The sequence below is a fragment of the Myxocyprinus asiaticus genome, chromosome 15 (assembly GCF_019703515.2).
Source record: "Myxocyprinus asiaticus isolate MX2 ecotype Aquarium Trade chromosome 15, UBuf_Myxa_2, whole genome shotgun sequence".
NCBI classification, from domain to species: domain Eukaryota; kingdom Metazoa; phylum Chordata; class Actinopteri; order Cypriniformes; family Catostomidae; genus Myxocyprinus; species Myxocyprinus asiaticus.
The window spans coordinates 7,113,254-7,136,425 of NC_059358.1; the positions used below are offsets into that span (position 1 = coordinate 7,113,254).

The 23,172-nt window shown below is 36.8% G+C and overlaps 2 protein-coding genes across 6 annotated transcripts in view; one reads left to right on the top strand and one right to left on the bottom strand.

Moving 5' to 3' along the window:
- Positions 1-263: 263 nt before the first annotated feature.
- Positions 264-23,169, bottom strand: LOC127453138 (PHD finger protein 1-like). 2 transcript variants are annotated; one of them, XM_051719320.1, is made up of 16 exons: positions 23,119-23,169; positions 22,885-22,971; positions 14,201-14,279; positions 13,990-14,071; positions 13,165-13,251; positions 11,925-12,019; positions 10,621-10,769; positions 9,488-9,583; positions 9,337-9,405; positions 9,110-9,233; positions 8,299-8,366; positions 7,106-7,237; positions 5,006-5,084; positions 3,260-3,375; positions 2,623-2,703; positions 264-2,251 (listed from the first exon to the last, which is right to left on the bottom strand). In XM_051719320.1, the coding sequence occupies exons 2-16, from the start codon at positions 22,959-22,961 to the stop codon at positions 2,002-2,004; spliced, it is 1,584 nt and encodes a 527-aa protein (XP_051575280.1). In that variant the 5' UTR covers positions 22,962-22,971; positions 23,119-23,169; the 3' UTR covers positions 264-2,001. The 2 variants fall into 2 exon arrangements, with proteins under 2 accessions (XP_051575280.1, XP_051575281.1); XM_051719321.1 differs by lacking the exons at positions 264-2,251; positions 2,623-2,703; positions 22,885-22,971; positions 23,119-23,169 and adding an exon at positions 14,675-15,124 and having other exon boundaries at positions 3,268-4,039.
- Positions 22,197-23,172, top strand: part of LOC127453104 (ral guanine nucleotide dissociation stimulator-like 2) — a 48,620-nt gene continuing 47,644 nt past the window's right edge. For all 4 annotated transcript variants that reach the window (XR_007899364.1, XM_051719210.1, XM_051719211.1 and 1 more), the window contains exon 1: positions 22,197-22,373. The gene's annotated coding sequence lies outside the window, so the exon portion shown is untranslated. The remainder of the gene's footprint in view (positions 22,374-23,172) is intronic.

Sequence of the window (23,172 nt, forward strand, 5' to 3'; positions counted from 1 at the left end):
CTTACAATGGAAGTGAATGGGGCCAATTTTTTTAATTTAAAATACTCTTTCAAAAGTATTGCCACAAGACTAAAATGGCTGTAAAAACAATGATTTAAACAACTTTACAGTTCAAATATTGCATGAGTTTTAAAAGAAGAATTAAAGTGATTAATAAAATTATAAGCTTCACTTTTCTGCTTTTAAACCCTCCAAAAATTGGTCACATTCACTTCCATTGCAGGTGCCTCACTGTAACCTTGATTTCTACTTTTTTTTTTTTCTTAAAGAAAAAGAGAGAGGAGTCATAATTCATTTTTATGGTAATCAACATTATGCCACAAATGCTATCTATTGAGCTTAACTTGTATTGAACCTGGAATATTCCTTTAAAATTCATCCTTATCAATGTTTCCGACTCCAAATTCTGATTAGATGAGCCGAGTTCAAAAAATAAATAAATAAATCACAAATGTGTCTGAACATTCGCAAAGTTGCTGTTGCTTGGCAATCATATACAGCCTACAGTTAGGCTAATGAACTGTATAACTTGGCAGAAGAATTGTTTATTCTGATTGTTAATAAGAAGAAATGTAACCATCTAATGACCATTTGTGTGTTTGATGACAATTCCGTTAGATACAAGCAACAGGCCGTACATTACTGTGATTTTACCACAGTTAAGGAGGTTTTGAGATCACAATCACTAGGTCTAAATTAATTTAAATTCACTTTCTGAATAACATACGCTATCAAACTGCTATAATTCATGTCATGTCATTTGTAATTCAGTAAAAAGGATCTCAAGTTTTAAAAAACGGTGTTATCTGAAATATCCGTTTTATTAAACGATTTAACTTAGATTTATTTTTTGCCATCCATCATGAGAAATTTGAAGGATAATTTGACAATTAGTGACTTCATGAAGATTTTTAGATGGGCACTTACTTTCCCTGTTATTAAAATATTACAATTATTGGCGTGACCACATGATAAAGCTTCCCTTAAATTTTCGTGCATTTTGGACTGTTGCATTTTCTTAATCAGCACTTTGTATTGTCTTCCTGTAAAAATATCTAAAAATCCTCATTAAAACAAGATATATTTAGATATATAAAATTGCATAAGATATATGAGATAGGTTCTCAGTGTTGACAGAATATATCTTGAATCTTGAAAAGTGATTTTTCTTATCACATTAGCAAGTTGTTGTTCTCTCTCTCTCTCTCTCTCTCTCTCTCTCTCTCTCTCTCTCTCGTTTTAAGAATAAATCAGTGAGGTTTTCAGTTTAGGTAAGAAAAATAACTTGATTTAAGATACAGTATATTCTCTGATCTTACACAAATTTACTTGTTTTTAGGCTAATTTTATATTTTTACTGGAAAACAAGGCAAAATATTGAGAAAGAAAATTACAATGCAAAAAATTATTTTCTCTCAGTAATTTTGTCTTGTCTTCAAGTAAAATATCTAAACATCCTTAAAACAAGATACATTTACTTGAGAAGCAAACAAGGCTTAATATGTGATTTTACTTCTCAAGTAAATATGTTTTGTATGATGTTTAAATGTTTTTACTGGAAAATGAGACAAAAAAAAACAAAAACAAAAAACTGAGTAACCAAATACGTTTTTGCAATGTATTTTTTTTTTTTTTTTTTTGTAGTGTATGTGTACATGAACAACATGTGATTGCAATGAATAGCTTATGCATTACAAATCATGATCATAAAGTTCAAGGCATTCTAAAGGCTTTCTCTAACAGTATTCAAAATATAGGACACACTGTAACAGGAAAGGAGTTTTAAAACAGTGTAATCTCAGAGTGAAGCTGCTGTGATGTCGTTTCATTCTCCTGTTGCTCTTGAAACGACCGCAGAACACCCACACCTGCTCAGCGATGCTTTCACACCTCTGCTCGTAACCATGCACACCCTAATGATGCATCCAGATGTCTCTGGTCCTTTCCTCTTTGTACGTAAACCTCTATCTCTTTCACGAATATTCTCTGCTCCTCTCTCTCTTAGTACACATTTCCCCACTCCACTAGATACTGGACTTTCCCGTCGGCCGTTATACGTCTGGCCAGGATCCTGACAGTGTCCCCTCCCCCCCTGTGAGCTGTGGGCTCCCCCATGCCTGCTGTGCTGGAGTAGGGTGGTACGTCACGCAGGAAGAGAGAGGGGCAGTTTTCAAACCGCTGCCCTGGAGGATGAGCCGAGGAGAGAGAGAACGGAAGGCAGGGGGCTGGAAGTCGACAAGGGTCTTCGGCACTGAATTGAACAAACATAAAAACACATAAAAAGTAAGCATACTGTACATGTTACTACTTAAAGGAATAGATAACAAACACTAGATAACGTATGACTTTCTTTCTTCCATGGAACACAAAAGGAGATGTTAGGCAGAATGTTAGCCTCAGTCACAATTCACTTTCTTTGTATGAAAAAAAGATGCATTGAAAGTGAATGGTGACTGAGGCTAACATTCTGCCTAACATCTCCTTTTGTGTTCCACAGCAGAAAGTCATACATGTTTAGAAAAACCCGAGGGTGAGTAAATGATGAAATACTTTTTATTTTTGGATGAACTATCCCTTTAAGGACATATCAACTTGATTTCAATGCATATTGTCTTCACAGACCTGTAATGGTGCAGAGTTCTAGAGTCCTGAGATCCATTGTATGAAGGGTGATAGAGAGCAAACATTCTCTTGGGAGGTGAACTGTAATACATAAATATTCTGGTAACACTATACAATAAGTTTTCATTTGTTAACATTAGTTAACAACATTAGATAACATGAACTAACAATAAACAATACTTATTAAGCATTTATAAATCTAGTTTATGTTAATTTCATCACATAATACATTTTTAAAATCAAAAGTTGTATAAGTTAACATTAGTTAATGCACCATGAACTAACATGAACTAACAAAGAACAGTTGTATTTTTATTAACTAACTTGAACAAAGAATAATAAATTGTGTAACAAACATATTGTAAATTGTTAGTTCACGATACTTAATGCATGAACTAAATGTTAATGAATGGAACCTTATTGTAAAGTGTTACCAATAATCTTTTAGTCCATTGCACTTGTTTTTTACAGTGGAAATACACATGTAGGGAAGAAATGGAATAATAAAGACATCCATGCTAAAATCTGAAATAATGTTTTAAATAGATAGCATGAATTTCCTTTAAATACTATGAGTTCAATCCTGAAGCTCAGACAAAGTTACACATGCTGTTTCTCATATTAACATGCTACTGACCCAAAGCTCATCTCTTCCTCAGGTTTTCTGTGGTTGTACAGGCTTGTACCATCTACGTAACCAGGGCAACATGGCACCAGGTCAATAGCGTTTGACGCAACTCCCTGTGGACAAGTCTAAAAAGACATGATCATGTATTCTAAATAATTAATATGATCAGTTGTAAGGGGATATGACATGGAAAACAAGATATTCCTTGTTCTTTAGAAATAAAACACGTTTGAGGTACTATGTATGTAGACATACTACAATGTTAACAACACAAAGCTCCCTCCCCAGTCCACTCAGATGATTTATTGAAACGACCACCATGTCCTAACCTGGCATGATATGATAACAGACAAACAGACAGACAGACAGATGGATAGATGGACAGACAGACGGACGGAAGGACATCCGGACGGATAGGTAGATGGACAGACAGTCAGATAGACATATGGATAGATGGACAGACAGATTAAACGAAAGATCGATAGTTAGGTAGATAGACAGACAGACAGACAGATGGACAGGCAGATGGACAGACAGGCAGACAGACAGATAGACAGAGAGAATAACAGAAAGACAGACAGACAGACAGACGGACGGACGGACGGACGGACAGACAGACAGGCAGGCAGGCAGGCAGGCAGGCAGGCACATAGATAGATAGATAGATAGATAGATAGATAGATAAAATAACAGACAGACAGACAGACAGACAGACAGATAGATAGATAGATAGATAGATAGATAGATAGATAGATAGATAGATAGATAGATATACTCACAAACGTAAGACTGAAAATGATATAAATGCTGATATTTATTCATTCTGCCTCTTTGCCTTTGGCCTCCTGACAATTATTTTAAACCAATACGTCTTTCAAGCCGGATGGTTGCTTGCTCATAAGTGCTGAAAAGCGCACAGGAAAATTTGACTTTCAAATGATTTTAGGTGATTTCTACCCAAAAATAATCTTTAGATTCGTGGCTGCGTTAGCTGTATAATACAGCACACAGTGGGAGAGAAGCCTCAGTGGTGTGTATAACACCAGTGTGAGAAAGCGCTGCATTAGAGTGCCAGTACACACACTGAATCTAAATGACAGCATTACTCTGTGGCACATTTCATTACTACCAAAGTCAATTGACAATAACAGCGTGATATAGCACCTCAAAACCTTGCAGTCCTGATGATATATGGCCAGATAGATATACAACATCAAAATGAAGCCTTCGGAAAAGGTGTTAAGATTTTTTGATGCAACTCTGCATCCAGTTATTTTGAGAAGTATGTGATGCAGTGAGCCAGAAGGGCATTATTCATCTTGACATGCTTTTCTGGTGCCGTGACCCTTTAAATATAAAAGCTGTTTTACATGCTGGACTGTAAATGTGCCAAAGCCTCTTGGAATTTAAAACTCTAATCAACTGCACTTGCAAAGTGCATCTAAACAAATGAAAGAAAGTCCAAACTGAAATTCCAAATTAAAGGAAGTCCAAACCTTCCCACTCCTATTCTTGTCCTTTTCTAAAAGAAAGCATGCAATCTAGAAATCGTTATGGCTATTTTCGGAATAGCATTCTAGTGAAACATGTTGTATACTGCTGCAAAACATAAGTTTAATGCACTTGAAGAGAAAAACAAACTAAAAAGATGACGGCAGGTCTCTTTCATGAATGTGTGAGACTCATTACTGATGCGGGGGCTTGGCCTCTGCCAGACGTTTTTTGATTGCTGCTGTTAAAGGCAGATGCACTGACCTGTGTCTCAATGACCCGACGCTTTGATTTACGGGCCTCTGGACCCAGGGCTCTCCGCTGACAGGCCAGTGATGTCGGGCTGGAGCAAAGACAACGATTAACTTCAATGTCAAATAAAATATGATATAACTGTGTGTTCAGCCCTGTTCTAAACTAAAGGATAGTTCACCCAAAAATGAAGGTTTTGTCATAATTTACTTCAACCTCATATTATTTCCTTTCTTCTGTGAAATACAAAAGGAGATCTTAGGCAGAAAGTCTGTTTCTTCTGTTTTCCATAGAAGGAAAGTGGATGGAGATTTATGATGTCAAGCTCCCCAAAAAAAAAAAAAGCACCATAAAAGTAGTCAATTCGACTTGTGCACTCTTCTGAAGCCATACAATATCTTTGTTTGAGGAACAGATGAAAATTAAAGTCGTTATTCACTAATAATCTTCCCCTCCACTGTAGATCTTCACATCTCATTGCGGTCGTGTTTTTCATACTTGTTGCATCAAAAATGGTCACGTGACACATGATAAACAATTAAATTTGCCATTGAAATTTGCTTCTAAAAGCGCCACTATTCAATTTAACATACGCGCAAAAAGCTCTGGCGGAGGGGAAGATTTGTTCTGTTTCTCAAACAAAGCTATCATATGGCTTCAGATGACTGGGAATATAGGACACAATTCATATGGATTACTTTTATCTTATTTTTATGGTCCATTTTGGAGCTTGGCAGTATAAATTACCATCTACTTTCCTTCTTTGAAAAAGAGTAGCTCTGACATTTTTCTTAAAGGTGCACTCAGTAATTCTTTCCCCATTAAAAAGTTTTACTCCTAAAGAAATTAATTTTTATTTTGAAACACATGTATAAAATCATAAACACTCATATGAGATGAGGACTCTAGTCATATCAGTAACCTTATCCACCTTTTTCCTACATCCCGTGAAGCTTAGCGAGAAATATGGGAGTTACTTCCGTTGTCAAGTAAATACAGCTGTTGTTGCGGCATACGTCCATTCATTCTTTCATTGCGGTGTTGAGATTTTGAGAAAAGCGTGTATGATTTAGTGAGGACATACATCAGTCACTATATCAGTGTATCACTGAATGAAAATAAACTGCAAAAAAGTCATAAAGACAAAGAAAGCGCGAACAAAACCTGCGCGCTGTTTCGCCCAGATGCAGTTGAGATTTAATCTAAGCACAAACGCAACATTTCGAGCAAAATTATCGGCTGTTATAGTTGAGTGCCTGTGTTAGCTCAGCTTCAGATGTGTGTGCTTGTCATCTTGTCACCCTGCATGTTCAAATCAGACAGACACACTCACGAAGAGCCGTGAAGTTCTCATCCTTGGGTATGTAATCACTTTTTCAAGTTTTCCAATCGGACATTTATTTCCTTTTAAATCCTCGCGTAAATTTAAACTTTTGTTTGGCGGGGGATTGACAGGTGAGAGGTGGTGCTTCACTGCCATTCGGGACACATCAGGACGGCGTTTTAAACCTCAAATGCGATGTGGTTTTTGACTACCTCTGTATGTGTTTTTTGCGATCCAATCACAAAGCATTTTGCACCCCGTTTACAACTATATTTAGCACTGACCATTTGTGATCGGATCATCCGAAACACGTCTTATTACCAACTGTAAACAGGGTCTAAACTGACTGCAGCCAGAGCAAGGGAATGCTATAGAACGACATCAGGCGGAAGTCACATCCACATTTGTTTCCTCAGTAAGACCCCCAGGAAAAAGGTAGATAAAAGCGGTTTTAATCTACATGGGGCAGGGGCGCCCTCATGGGGGCTGCCATTTTATAATCACATGACCAGCTGAATACTACTCATTTAATCTCAGTAACCATCTTGTTATTGGAGACTTTCAATCTTGGATTAAATTAATCATAACTGATTGTGAATAGTGATTTTCAACAATGGCATCTGTAACTGAAAACTATTGATTTTGAATGATGCTGCATCCACACCACTAGGTGTCACTGTAAGTCCAAGACGACACAAACAAAAAGTTACTGAGTGCACCTTTAATATCTCCTTTTGTGTTTTTTATGTGAACTATCCCTTTAAAAGATGTGTGGTCTTTTCTCTCACCTTCTCCTGTGGGCGATGTTGATTGGCTGTTCAGCGATGAAAGGGGAAGTGTCAGATGACAGAGGGGGAGGAGCCCGAACTTGAAGGCCGAAGAGACACTTCTTTTTCTTTATTTCCTTCCCCGACACAAACCTACACGACAGATGAAAATCTCAACTGAATTGCAAATACACCAGCCTGATCTCATAAAAATGACATGGTTCATTGCACATATTGCAGCAGTTCCAAGGTGAAATTTCCACTGTGTGGTGCTAAAAGCAAGTTCTCTCAATCTCCCAAACAGATGAGGTTTTTAAGGTCCTTACCCTAAGCCTTGAATCTAAACCTAACGATAGTGTCATGAAAAGCAAATGTGAGATGAAAAACGCAATGAGAGTAGCAACCACTTCATTTTGTGGTGCTTCTATGACACTTTTGGCTCTTGTGGCGACTTGCATGCTCTTCAGGACTCGTATCCCGGTCCTTTGCATCGCAAGTGCAACACTCGATCAGTTGAGCTACCGTGCAATTTGATCACGCTGGAACAAGCTTGTAAATGTAGATGGTTATGTAGTGCAGACATTAAAATATATCGCCTTACAAGTCATGCACTAAAGTAAAAGTGTTTAAGTGTCATAAGATAGCATTGTGTGAGGGAGAGGGCGAAAGTAATAATCTGGTGTTTTACTTGTGATTTGTGTGAAAGTGAATAAAAGTCATTGTTGTAGCGTCTCTAGTGTTCATTTCACAAGCAAACTGCTGCGATACGTACATATAGACACGTAAAAATCATTAAGCAAAAATGTCGTAATGTGATTCTATGGGAGCAGGCTGTGATACACAGTGGTATTCTAATGCTGTTTCTGAGAGATCTGTAACACATTTGTATTTGGTTCCTGGGCGTCTCGTTCTGTACTTGGCAACTAAAACACCCGATTCAGTTACATAAGTGCTAGTGTATGAGTGGCATCAACCATAACCCTTGACAGCACGAAAATATAAATTGACTTATTTTTGAAAGGGAGAACCTTATTTAGCTATCAAAATACAATTTGTAGAGAGTGAATTCACACATGCGGAGTCACTTATAAGGTAAAACTATTAAAGTAATGCTTTTGGAAATGTTATAGCAAATATGTGATATACCCCTACGGGCTGACACATGGAATCAAGCAGAACAGCAGTTTTCAGAGTCAAAATAATCAGTTTCTTACCTGTCTTTGTGGGAATTTAAAGCATTGAGCAGGTTTTGGCAACGGTCTTGCCTCGGTGTATCTGACAGCTGAGAGACCAAAATATAGAGCAGTGTAAACGCAGTGTATAAAAAATGCATTTGAAAAGGTAAGGGCACAAACAACAACAGAAAATTCAAAAGTACAGTCATTAAAGGAATAGTTCACCCGGATAAATGAAAATTCCGGAACTGAGGAATTCTGAGGAACACAACAAAAGTTATTAATAGCAGAATCTCCAAGCTGCTTTTTTCCATATGAAAGTGAATGGTGACCAAGGCTGTCTAGCATGATTTTCACTGAATAATGATTAAATTTCAAACAAAGCTATCATATGGCTTCAGAAGACTTGAAATTTAGTGCACAAGTCATATGGATTACTTTTTGTCCTTTTGGAGCTTGACAACCCCTGGTCCCCATCCACTTCCATTGTATTGAAAAGAGCAGCTTGGACATTCTGCTTAACATCTCCTTTTGTGTTCCACAGAAGAAAGAAAGTCATATGGGTTTGGAACAGTAAATGATGACAGAATTTTCATTTTGGGGTGGTCTATCACTTTAAAGTCAACATGAATTCAGAACAAGTGACCCAATTTACTTTCCTAATGCTAATTTCTTGATCTTACTATCTGTGTGATTTATCGGTGAATAGTGTTATAAAATAAAAAGAAAGTTTTACTTAGTGTTCTTTCATCAAAATACAATTACAAGAAGTAAAATCAGTTGCGAATGCCATTTCATGCTGACTTTAAATTGCAATACAACGGCGCGATTAACTAAGATATTTTCATACCGTGCCAAGAAGCAAAGAATCCCAGTTCTCATTTGCAAAGGACATGATTTCATGATCGAAATCAAAATATTTCCTCTTACAGCAAAGGGAGAGATGATACAGCACCAAATGAGCCAAATCTACCCTGCAGTACAAACAAATGAGTATCATCAGATTCAGAAATTGCACTTGGGATCAGTTTTGTGGTAGGTTTTTAACATTAAGTAACAGTAATAAAAGCATCTCACCAGGTCATTGGAAGCCTCTGGATGGTCTCTGGACCGTTTGTGCACACTGAGCACTGGAACTGATAAAAGCTGAGAGGTGAAGAGTGGCACATGAAAAGGTTTAGACAGAATTAACTTAGCAACAGCATGTTAACGACGGCACCAGCCTCACCGGTCTCCATAGAGAAGAGGTTTGGTCAGGCACTGAGTGCACGCTTCATGGAACCACTGACCACAACTCCCACACTGCAACATCTTCAGATTCCATCTAACACGAAACAACATACTTGAGTTTAGATACACAATCTTCTGAAAAGAGAAATAAAAATAGTCTGGGAAAGTAAAGCATCGGACTGACACTAATGGACTGGTGAGTGTCCCATTCACTTCCACTCTAAGTTTTGTAAACAAGGTATGAGCCAAAATTATTTTTTGTGCAAATCATACTATCAATTGAGCTTAAAGGAATAGTTTAGCCAAAAATCCCATTCATAATTAACTCACCCTCATGCCATCTCAGATGTTTATGACTTTCTTTCTTCTGCAGAACACAAACAAAGAATTTTAGTAAAATATCTCAGCTCTGTAGATCCGTACAATGCAAGTGGATGGTGACCAAAACTTTGAAGAGCCAAAAAGCACATAAAGGCAGCATAAACGTAATCCATATAACTCCAGTGGTTTAATCCATGTCTTCTGAAACGATCCAGTTGGTTTTGGGTGAAAACAGACCAAAATATAAAAAACATTTTCACTGTACATCTTGCCATAGCAGTCTCTAGGCACGATCATGATTTCAAGCTTGATTACAAGCTTCCTAGTGCTTGACGAATGCGCAGAGCAATAGATGACGCTAGGAAGTGTAATCGAGCTTGAAATCATGATCGCCAAGGAGAATATTAATGTCAATATTTATAGTGAAAAAGAGTTATATATTTTGGTCTGTTCTCTCCCAAAACAGAATGGATCGCTTAACAATACTTTTATGCTGCCTTTATGTGCTTTTTGGAGCTTCAAATTTTGGTCACCATTCACTTGCATTGTATGGATCTACAGAGCTGAGATATTCTTCTAGAACCTTTGTTTGTGTTCTGCAGAAGAAAGAAAGTCATACGCATCTGGGATGGCTCAAAGGTGTGTAAATGATGAGAGATTTTTTTCCCAGAACATTCCTTTAAATCATGATTTTCTGTAAAGCTGATTTGAAACCGTTTGTATTTTGAAAAGTGCTTTACAGATAAAATTGACTTGACTAGTATTCCATTCCAAACAAAGCCACAGTCATGTCAGAATCGTGCAACTCACTCTCCTGGTCCAGCACAATAGCAGTAACATTGTTGCTGGTTGGTCAAATGTTGCGCGTCCCAGTCTAAAGATGACAGCTGATAGGGCAGCCTCACTTTCATGATCTGCATGAGTCGTGCAAAACGTCCTCTTTTTAACGCTCCCCCTCTCTAGGGCAGAAGAAAGCTTGTCATTACAATGTATCACATCTCATGCTCTCCTGTCATGTAAGCATATTTAACAGCCATTTCATCTGAAGATTGCAATTGGACACAAGCAGCTGAGGGAAATTCATTAATATTTTTTCTGGGTGGGACAGGGGGTATAAAATGTTATCTTCAAATCAGCATGTCAGGCAAGTGAAATGAGCATGCTTACAGACGGATTAAAGCACAGGCCCATTTAACACAGCTCACACACAGCCATCACCTGCAAAGTACTGCAATGTAATAAATACGCAGTCAAGTGCGGTAAACCATAGACAGCCTTTACATCCAAGTTCAAGGAAAAGGAAAATTAAAGGAATAGTTCACGCAAAAATGACAAATATGTCCTTATTTATTCACTCTCGTGTCGTTCCAAGCCTGCATGCTGTTATTTTTCCAGTGGAACACAAAAGGAGACATTTGAAGAAACTTTTCCATATAAACAAAAGTTCATAGTAAGCACATGAATTAAAAGCACCTTAAACACAGACCATCTGACTTATTCAACATACATTCTTTTGAGGCCATACAATAGCTTTGTGAGAGGAACAGACCAGAATCTTTTGTTATTTACTCAAAATCTTCCCCTCAGTTTCTGCTTTGAAATTTCATTCTCCATTCAGCGTATTTAAACTGGTGTCAACTGGCGTTTGCGTAAATAATATCAAACCTGGCTTGCTGAAATTTGCTAATAAAATTTGAGAGCTACGGCAGAAAGGTAGATTATAGCAATTTAATTTCTGGTCTGTTCCTCACATAAAGCTATCATATGGCTTCAGAAGACTTGGAATATACTGTAACAAATTAGTCGTTTGGACTACGTTTATGGTGCTATTACGTTGTATCTTTGTCCTTTCTGGAGATTGAAAGATCTGGCCACTATGAACTTTGGTTGTAAGGGAAAAATCTTTAAAAATTCTCCTTTATCTGCAGAAAAAAATAAGAGCATGAAGGTTTGGAACAACATGGGGCAAGTAAGTAATGACTTTATTTTTATTTTTGGGTGAACTGTCCCTTTAAAGCCTTGTGTTAGGTTGTGTGTGATTTGAAATAGATTGTGAATGCCAACATTCTCCACGTTTCTAAATATAACATTTTGTCATTAAGGCAAAGTAAAACCTTTGTTGCTACTGCAAAGACACATTGGCGACATATCCAGCTGTTGGGGTCAACCTCAGGTTCAATGGGCGGGGTATGGCACTCTGGATGATAACCTGTAACATCAAAAAAATAAAACAAAACAAAACAGTTAGTACATTTGTTCTTGCATATGCAATCTGAGTAATATATTACTTTCTAGTTGGGCTGAAACGATTAATCAACGTTATCGACAACGGCAACATAAAAGTTTTTTGCTGTCGAATAGTCGTTTTATCTCATTTAACATAACACGTGATCATATGAAACTCTAATGATGAGTGCGAGAGCAGCAATGCAGCTCGCGCCTGATTGAGGAGGGGAAGAACACGCAGCTCACAGTCCGGACGTACTCCAAACTTTCAAAACAGTTTCAGGTGATGTAGATCGCAAAGTATGAGGGAATTATATACAAATACAAAATAAGTAAATACAGAAGCACTCTCGTTGTGAAATAAAGCAGAGCCAGCGCTGCCATTCCGGTTAAGCAAAAAAGCATGCTCGCATCTTTAAAGGAAACAACCCGGTGTTATACTGTATCTTTAATGCATCTTTTTTTAAAGTTCAAATAATAAGGAAGCAGGTCATGTACAAACTCTGAAAATATCAAACTTAAAATATCTAAAAATCCTTAAAAAAGATGCATTCCCCTGAGAAGCAGCATATAAGATTTAGACTTGCTTTCAGAGACTATATCTTGAATATAAGTCTATTTTGTCTTTACTGCATTGGCAGAAGTATGAACAAGTGAAAAAATACACTTATATACAAAATACAATTATATTCAAGATACATTCTCTGAAAGCAAGTCTAAATATCGTATACATTGCTTATCGGTTAAATATATCTTGTTTTAAGGATTTTTAGACAATTTTAAATGGAATACAAGACACATAGGATTTTTTGCAGTGATTTTTTTACTGAATTAAACTTAATAAAAGTATTTTTTCCCCCTTTAATTCAGTGAATGTCATTTAGACGTATTTTTAAAAGATGATTTTGTCCTCTTTATTGTTAGTAAGCACATTTAATACAACCTTTTAACTCGGGGTACAAGCTGAATAGTCGGTTAAGAGCTAATGATTAATCGTTGCAATGATCGTCCGAATAGTCGAATAATTGTTAGATTAGTCGATTATCAAAATAATCGTTCGTTGCAGCCCTACTTTCTAGACATATCTTAAAATAAGATGTCAAATCTAAGGTATTTCATTTTCATTACCATGGCGACATTTGAGGCAGTTTACGAGAGGTTCTTTAAGAGGCGGAGCATCACAGATACAGCACACCTCCTCTACTCCAGAAGAGACTGACAACAACAAACAACACTACAGTCAGTCAAACTTTAAATCAATTGTGGTTCTACACTTTAGACTTGTAATTACTTGAGTACTGGGACAAAACAGAATACAAAAGTGCAAAAATAACAGCTTACGTCCTAAGGAATTCTTTTTGGGTTAGTTTGTTAAACATGTTCAGAGGTACATTGTTTACAAATGTAATTTCATAATTTGAATAAAGAGAGAATAGAATTCATTAAAGGTAAATAAGCGGAATGTTAGTCTCAGTCAGCGTTCACTTTCATAGCATCTTTTCCATTCATTAAAAGTGAATGGTGACTGAGGCTAACATTCTGCCTAACTTCTCCTTCCATGGAAGAAAGTCATACGGGTTTGGAAGAGCATGAGGGTGAGTAATTGATGACAGAATTTTCATGTTTGGGTGAACAATCCCTTTAGGAACATTCTAGAAGTCATCTTAAAGTGGCAATGTTGGGACTATTTTGTTCCTCATCTCAATTAAGATCAATTAAGTTTTAATTTCATCTCATTTTCAGTTTATAAATGTGCAACTTTAGCATAAACAAACCAGGTAAAATGTATTTAAATATTTTTGTCATAACAAACCTGAAGAGATGTATACATTTTTATCAATACTTTCTGCTTTCATTGTAGTTAGATAAATTCTAATTCAGATGTCGTGTGTAGCGTTTAAATGCACGTACTTACTTGGAATGTAAAGTTAGAGTTTGAATTTATTTACTTACATGAGTGGATATCTTTCCTGAGCACCCAGAATTCAGAATTATCCTCGAATCGGACCAAACAGCACTGCTTGACGTTGTCAACCTGCAAATTAAAGGCACTTTGAGCCATTAACAATTAAATATCACAAATACTAGTTACAAGTCACATAGTATAAAACTTTTCAGAACTTGCTCTTTCCCTCTCGTTCTCTCTACCAAACAGCAAACTTACTCGTTTGACATTGCCAAGGTACAAAAGACCGTCACTCCATCTGGCTAAAACATCCTCTCCTTCACTGACTCCCCCCATCCTGAAGAGTGTGGGAAAAACCTCAAAATTAGTGTCAGAATTAGTGTGCAAATACAATGTGTTTGTCTCCACACAAGCAAACGGTAGCCTAAAGGGTTAAACTGTGTGCATAGCGACAGTACACAGTACAATAGGATAAATGATGAAGAGTCAGAGCACATTGCAGAGCCATACATGATCAAAAACACTGGCTGCCTTATGCAACAGACCATAATATATGCAGATGATACAACAATGCATGATTGTGAACTATTACTAACAAGACTGAATAATTGATTACATGCCAAATGCATGCACATCGATGCACATAACTCACCATATTTGATGGCATGCACATGCACACATCAATTAATAGGCATGGTAAAGCATGTATGAATAGGAAAGCGCGCAGAATACCTGTGTTAAAGTGTTCTGCTCTGTTGGGGTCACAGAGGCTTGGAAGAGATTTCAGCTGCACATGAAATGTCTGATGCCCGGTGTGGTTTTTTTTCTTTTTCTTTCTGCGTCTCAATCACTGGTGTCCCGAATAATCGGCGCGTTTGGTGCGCGCTGGATCAAACGCGCGTCAGTGCGCAACCGTCTGTCCGTCCGTCCGTCTGTCTCTCTGTGTCTGTCATGTTCCCATCATTTTTCTGTCGCCTTTGTTCATGTTATAATAAACGCGTGTTTGTCAGGGAAGCGCCAAGAGAATTAGCCCGGGAGAGACGCCATCATCTTTGCCTCTCTCACTCTCTCTCCTCCGACTTGTTGTGACGCAGACATAAAACACAAGGAGATGGAAGTGGGTGGGGGGGATCCGAAGAACACCTTAACATCTGTACGATTGACCGACATCTCGCACTGATGTGCCACCGGATTGGATGCCAACACGAGCAAAGACCCGACCGGCACTCACACACATACTCAGCGGCGCGCGGGCAGCCGCTCATTAGGGAAAGTTTGGGACTGTTGTAATTAGTCCAGAAGAGTTGCGCTGTGGACTGTTTAGAAAAAGTTTAAGAATGCCCTTGGGTACTGATTTTATTATTATTATTATTATTATTTTTATAACGCTGTTATTTCGTGTCTTCCTTAAAATAAATCAATCAATAAATAAATAAATAAATATGGGTTTTTTTAATGGCCGATGCCGATATGTGTGGCCCTATAATTCCGATATATTCTGTAAATCAGTTAAATAAATAAATACATTTAATCATCTTAAATAAAAAATGATCTTATTTAAATGAACAATTATTTTACAGAATATTTATTAGACAAAGAAAAAAAATTGTTTTCAATGGCTTTCAATTAAATTAATGTGATGAATAAATACATATATTTAATGATGCCAACTTAGGAGTACAAGAAAATGGTGTAATTTAAATGAATTTTTTTACTAAATGTTTATTGAAGAAAATGTGGTTTTCAATTGCCGATGCCAATATCTAGCGTGCAGGCGGTCCATATAATGCTGATGTATTAAATAAAAATCAATTAAATAAATAAATAAATTTAATGATGTCAAATGGTGTTCATAAAATCGCAAAATTGAAGTGAATATTTACTTTGAAAGAAATAGAAAAAAATTGGGTTTTCCAATGGCTGATGCCGGTATCTTTTTAATGCTTGTACATCAAATAAAATCAATGAAATAAATAAATACATTTAACAATGCAACTGAGTTTTAAATAAGCACTTCTTTTTTTATAAAATATCACACACACACACACACACACACACACACACACACACACACACACACATCATTGACAGGCACTTCTGTTAATCAGCCAGCAGGGTATAAGCCGATTTTGATAATGTCAAAACGCCCAAATATCGGTTTATTGGCTTGACAGTCTATCAGTCTTACTACTTGTGCTATTTAATAGAATGAAGATTATGAAAGATTTTACACTGTTTGGAGGAAATGCAATAATAATTTATTATGTTTTTACAGTAGTAACAATAATTATAGTGATTATTTTGGCAGAAACTATGATTACCATGGAATTTTTTTAAATTTATACCAGAAATTGTGGCGTTTCGATTTTTGCATTCATACATTACGAAATAATTACTTTTTTTAATCATTAATTTAATTAATTTCTTTTAAGACCCTGTGAAATCAAAATCAAAGATTAGTGGGTTTTAGTCCATGTATATTGTGCCAAAAAGTTGGACCAAAACAGACCAAAAGTATTGATGACTCATCTTGCACTTAAGGGCGTATACAAGTTTTTGTCTAATCAAATGCTAGAATGGGAATGCCCCTCCCCCTAAATGGCACCATCTAGCAATAGCTGACTAGCAATAGCAAGTAGCAAATTATGGTTCATGTCTGTGACTTGAACAAAAGGATATTAGCCTAGCTTTTGAGTGTCCCACCTTAACTTTCAATAGGAAATACGTCATCACAGAAAAGAAAACTGTATTTGTCAAGCCATTTCATGAAGTCTTTTAAAAAGTGATAGCAAGAAATGCAATCCATTGTGGAGCTAAAGCTGTCAGATATTACACACTTGTTTAAATATTGCGATAGACACACAAAAGATCAATAGTTGCAATAAATTAATAAACAGCTATATCAAAACCTTTCGCTCTGACCAAACGCATGATATCAACACCACAGTCTATTGCGATGTGCAGGAATGTTCAAAATGGCCTCTGGCGTGTCTTGGAACCGCAGTTCTCTGAGAGTCCACCAGAGGGCGCAAACAGATGCAAACTGCGTTTAGAGACTAGCTTGATTCCTGTGCCAAAGTATCTGACTAGGTTGGGTTTGCATTTAGTATCTTTTACATTTTGTCAAGTGATTCTTTATACAAAAATGAAGAGCTTGTGGGCTGCAGACACTTAATATTATCAACTGTCCCTCCATTTAGAGAGTATAGATAATTTAGAGGCTGACAAGGGTGATACATTATTCATAAGAACCAAGCCACTATTTTAATTTGTCAAATCCAAAGTCTTAAGTGAATACGTAGCTCACATTACCAATGTTTATTCACCATAACAACCTATTAATAAACACTGCAATCTCCCTCAGGTTTATTCCAGCTAATAAAAGTGCAGAGATGCACTTACATAACACATCAAGGTTCTGACTTTGTGACAGATGAATAGTGTCATGCAGACAAAGGAACACAGTGTGGTTTCCAGTGAATATGCCTTTGCTTTAAAAGGGAAATTATTATAGCCTACATAACATAGATTTTTAAAGACACCAAAGGTTTAAACATGCTATTGAATTAATTACATTCACATAATTGTCAGATATTTACTGCTAGAACAAACAAAATGTATAAACCTATTCTAGAAAAGAGTTTGGTTGAGAAGATTCCTGAGGTTAGTGTGCTAATTTAAGCCTCTCTGGGTTAAATTTGGTCGGAAGTAAAGGTTAATAGACAACTGAATATATTTTTTTGTTTTTTTGTTAAAGCAATTGTTTATTTGCCATATCACAAGTTACTTGAACACCATTTTTCTTTCTTATTTTTAGTGTTAGAGGTCTTCTTGCCTGCAAGGCCCTACCATAAAATATTGCAAGGTCGGAGCTGGCACTCTGTTCAAGGATTAGCTTTAAATAATCACCCTGCTATGAAGTGCCTAGCCATTCAAAAGCATAAATCATTTACATCAAAGACTTCAACACCAATGACCACTTAAAATTCAGGCCATGAAACAACACCATGCAGGCAATAAAATACAACCTTGAAAATGTTAAGGTACACACACACACTACATACACATACACTATTACACACATGTTTACTTAGCTTTCTAAATTGAGACTTGCCATTGACATCTATTGTTAATGAAACCAACTATAATGGGGTAGTTGACAAATAACATAGAGTAGATTTGATCTTTTATACTGTGATGTGACATGAGGATGTTATAAAAAATTTAGGTTAAACATTAGATGAATGTACAGTATCAGTTTAGGTGATATATTTTAGGTGCTGTAACTTATCTATTCTTTTTCAATATTTTAATCACCATTTTTAATACTTTTTGAAGTTCACTTAGCAGTCACGTGGTGTGACAAATTCTTTTTTAAAAACACAAATATTGCATGTTGTCGCTCAATTAATATGTGGTCATAAAACTGAAAGTATAATCATTAATAATTAGTTGTAAATAATTAATTATCTGAAATAATTAGGAAAAAATGTTTTATAATAGTTTTAGATTAACTATAGTGTACACTCCTGTAATACAGGGTTTTATAAGAAGTGCATAAATACATTTGTACTCTCTTTCTTAATAATTTTTCATTTTGAGGGCATTTGGACATATTTAAAGGAATATTCCGGGTTCAATACAAGTTAAGATCAATCGACAGCATTTGTGGAATTATGTTGATTACCACAAAAATTTGTTTCGAATCGTCCCTCCTTTTCTTTATAAAAAAGCTAAATTCGAGGTTACAGTGGGGCACTTACAATGGAAGTGAATGGGGGCCAATATTTGGAGGGTTTAATGGCAGAAATGTGACGCTTATAATTTTATAAAAGCACTTACAGAACGTTAATTCTTCTGTTAAAACTCATGTATAATTTGAGCTGTATAGTTGTTTAAATAGTAATTTTTACAGTCATTTTAGGGTTTTAGGGTTTGTTGATATTACAACGTCATGGCAACGAAGTGGTAAAATCGGATATAACTTTACACAGAAAAGGTTAGTAGGTGATTTGATCACACTAAAATCATGCTTACATGCATATTGTTAATGTCTTGTGGCTAAACTTTTGAAAAAGTGGGTATTTTAATGTTCAAAACTTGGCCCCATTCACTTACATTGTAAGTGCCTCACTTTATCCTCAATTTTTGCTTTTTTTTATAAAGGAAAGTAGAGGCAAGTCAAAATACATTTTTGTGGTAATCAACATAATTCCACAAATGCTGTCAATTGAGCTTACCTTGTATTGAACCCAGAATATTCATTGAAAGCCAAGGGATAGTTCCCCCAAAAAGAATGACAGCCTCAGTCACCATTTACTTTTATTGTTTGAAGAAAAGATGATGAATGTGAATGGAGACTGAGGTTACCATTCTCCCTATCTCATTTTGTGTTCCAGAAAAATAGAAAGTCATAGGAGCTTTGAACAACATGAGAGTAAGTAAATTATGACAGAATTTTCATTTCCGGATTAACTCTCTATTAACTATTTACTATAACTAGTTATTTAGCCATTTTCTGAAAATGTAGGGTAAAATGGGGTAAGATGCCCCCCTTAAGAACAATAAACTTTTAGCATGTACAGGATGATGATGCATCTTCCAATATATTATCAAGGGGAATAAATAGGAACATTTGTTAATTTTGTTGTCATTATATATATATATACAGGTGCATCTCAATAAATTAGAATGTCATGGAAAAGTTCATTTATTTCAGTAATTCAACTCAAATTGTGAAACTCGTTTATTAAATAAATTCAATGCACACAGACTGAAGTAGTTTAAGTCTTTGGTTCTTTTAATTGTGATGATTTTGGCTCACATTTAACAAAAACCCACCAATTCACTATCTCAAAAAATTAGAATATGGTGACATGCCAATCAGCTAATCAACTCAAAACACCTGCAAAGGTTTCCTGAGCCTTCAAAATGGTCTTTCAGTTTGGTTCACTAGGCTACACAATCATGGGGAAGACTGCTGATCTGACAGTTGTCCAGAAGACAATCATTGACACCCTTCACAAGGAGGGTAAGCCACAAACATTCAAGCTGGCTGTTCACAGAGTGCTGTATCCAAGCATGTTAACAGAAAGTTGAGTGAAAGGAAAAAGTGTGGAAGGAAAAAGATGCACAACCGAGAGAACCGCAGCCTTATGAGGATTGTCAAGCAAAATCGATTCAAGAATTTGGGTGAACTTCACAAGGAATGGACTGAGGCTGGGGTCAAGGCATCAAGAGCCACCACACACAGACGTGTCAAGGAATTTGGCTACAGTTGTCGTATTCGTCTTGTTAAACCACTCCTGAACCACAGACAATGTCAGAGGCATCTTACCTGGGCTAAGGAGAAGAAGAACTGGACTGTTGCCCAGTGGTCCAAAGTCCTCTTTTCAGATGAGAGCAAGTTTTGTATTTCATTTGGAAACCAAGGTCCTAGAGTCTGGAGGAAGGGTGGAGAAGCTCATAGCCCAAGTTGCTTGAAGTCCAGTGTTAAGTTTCCACAGTCTGTGATGATTTGGGGTGCAATGTCATCTGCTGGTGTTGGTCCATTGTGTTTTTTGAAAACCAAAGTCACTGCACCCGTTTACCAAGAAATTTTGGAGCACTTCATGCTTCATTCTGCTGACCAGCTTTTTAAAGATGCTGATTTCATTTTCCAGCAGGATTTGACACCTGCCCACACTGCCAAAAACACCAAAAGTTGGTTAAATGACCATGGTGTTGGTGTGCTTGACTGGCTGGCAAACTCACCAGACCTGAACCCCATAGAGAATCTATGGGGTATTGTCAAGAGGAAAATGAGAAACAAGAGACCAAAAAATGCAGATGAGCTGAAGGCCACTGTTAAAGAAACCTGGGCTTCCATACCACCTCAGCAGTGCCACAAACTGATCACCTCCATGCCACGCCGAACTGAGGCAGTAATTAAAGCAAAAGGAGCCCCTACCAAGTATTGAGTACATATACAGTAAATGAACATACTTTCCAGAAGGCCAACAATTCACTAAAAATGTTTTTTTTATTGGTCTTATGATGTATTCTAATTTTTTGAGATAGTGAATTGGTGGGTTTTTGTTAAATGTGAGCCAAAATCATCACAATTAAAAGAACCAAAGACTTAAACTACTTCAGTCTGTGTGCATTGAATTTATTTAATACACGAGTTTCACAATTTGAGTTGAATTACTGAAATAAATGAACTTTTCCATGACATTCTAATTTATTGAGATGCACCAGTATATATATATATGAAAAGGGGCCATCTTACCCCACTACTGGGGCAAGATGACACCCACCTGGGACCAGTTTAGTTGAACAATTGAATAACTGAACAATGACAGGCAAATCATATAACAGAATCCCAGTCAAAGAGATTCATCTGAAAAGTAAAGTTATTCTATGAATTAAATTGCTGTGCAGGATATAAGACACCCATATTTTTAACTGAAGGCATGTCATAATAGCAATACTATGAATATAGATTGAATTCCACTCAATTAGCCTATTAGGTTATAAGGAATAGAAAAGATGCTTGAAATGTACCTCTAATGCATGGAAGTATTAACATATTCTGAAGTGACTTTACCTTGTCACTTCAAAATAAAAACAATATTTTTTACTCCAAAAAATCTATTTCATTCATCTTATTTATGATTTTCTTCATCAGTTGATTTGATTGTGAGTAGTGGTGGCGTAGTGAGCTAAAGCACATAACTGGTAATCAGAAGGTTGCTGGTTCAATTCCCACAGCCATCACCATTGTGTCCTCGAGCAAGGCACTTAACTCTAGGTTGCTCCAGGGGGATTGTCCCTGTAATAAGTGCACTGTAAATCGCTTTGGATAAAAGCGTCTGCCAAATGCATAAATGTAAATGATTGGATTTTAATACATTTTCTCATTCCCTCAAAAATAAAATAGTTTATTGATAATCATCACCAGGGTTATTACACCATTATTATTATTATTATTATTTGCAATTAATTCAGTTCTAAATAAATTAAATTAAATGTATGTTTTTGCATTGCACTAATTAAATGCATTGCAAAAATACCCAGATTATCTTATAAAATTATTATACAGAGAAAATAAGGTGGCTGGGGCAGCTGCGCAGCACGTCAAAAAGACGCGACGCACCGCATGTAGTATAGAACACTGACACTATAACGAATTTACCGGGCACCGCTCCTCACCCAGTGCGTCAAGCCAATGGCCAAACGCGCTGCAAGTGACAACAGGAACTGCGCCCAGCGCGCCGCCTGCGCGTCACCAGCGCACATCTCACCAACACGCGCAGCTCGCTGCCTTCTACGGGGCGATAAGCGCTGACGGGCGAAGCCGAGGGGAGATATGGAAGGACACAAACTCTGACTTCCGAGGAATCTAAACGCAGGGGCGGATGGACATGATATTCTTCTCCTAACAGGACAGGTACTATTTTACGCATTGGTCCGGTGTGATGGCGCAGTGTCTCAGCCCGGTATTTCTGCTTACGAATGTTTCTCCTCCAATGCAAGATGTTGAGGGAGGATATGTGAAATGATTGCTGAGGCAAGTGTACGTTTATGCGAACGTAGAGAAAAGTGGCTTTAATGACAATGGGGAATGTTCTTGGAACACCATCATTTGAGATTATCTGAAATGTTATGCTTCCATTCTTTTAGACACTTCCCAGTCAGATCCAAGAAACTGAATATAACACAGTTAAGCTGAGTGCTTTCCATAGTGTTAGGGTTAGATGAAAGGGACCTTTATTTTCCTGTTAGGTATGACCTAATTTAGCCTTGTGAGCAGCTTTTCTGGCACTGTAATTTTCACTAATAAATGTGTATTCCTGACCATAGAACAGACGCTATTCAGAAGAGCAGTTGTTAGATATACCCTGCTGCAAAAACTTAGACATAATGTTTATGCACTTTCTTAAAAGATCTGTAAGTTTTACTTGTTTTTGTGACAGTGGCACAGAGTTTTATGGTGAGCTCTCTCTCTCGCTCTCTCTCTCTCTCTCTCTCTCTCCATCCTTCTCTTCCTGAAAGAGATACATCTACATGCTAATCTATATACCAGTGAAGGAAAGTGGAAAGGGGAGGGGCAACAATTCAAATGCAAAGATCTCTCTTGGCAAAGCAAAATGTAAATGATGAAAACACATGATCTACCAGGGCAAACAACTCACTGTCGAGCTGTCAATTCATCTCTGAATGACTTTGCTTTTGTCTTTGTGACTGCA

Bases quoted from the DNA above. Each gene is read 5' to 3' on its own strand.
- LOC127453138 (XM_051719320.1), bottom strand. From the start codon at position 22,961: ATGGAGAGAGAGAGAGAGAGAGAGAGAGCGAGAGAGAGAGCTCACCAT. The intron at 9,584-10,620 runs GTGAGTTGCACG...GTTTCGTGTTAG, and splicing joins TATTGTGCTGGACCAGGAGA to ATGGAATCTGAAGATGTTGC. The intron at 3,376-5,005 runs GTCAGTGCATCT...ATGTCTTTTTAG, and splicing joins GTCGGGTCATTGAGACACAG to ACTTGTCCACAGGGAGTTGC.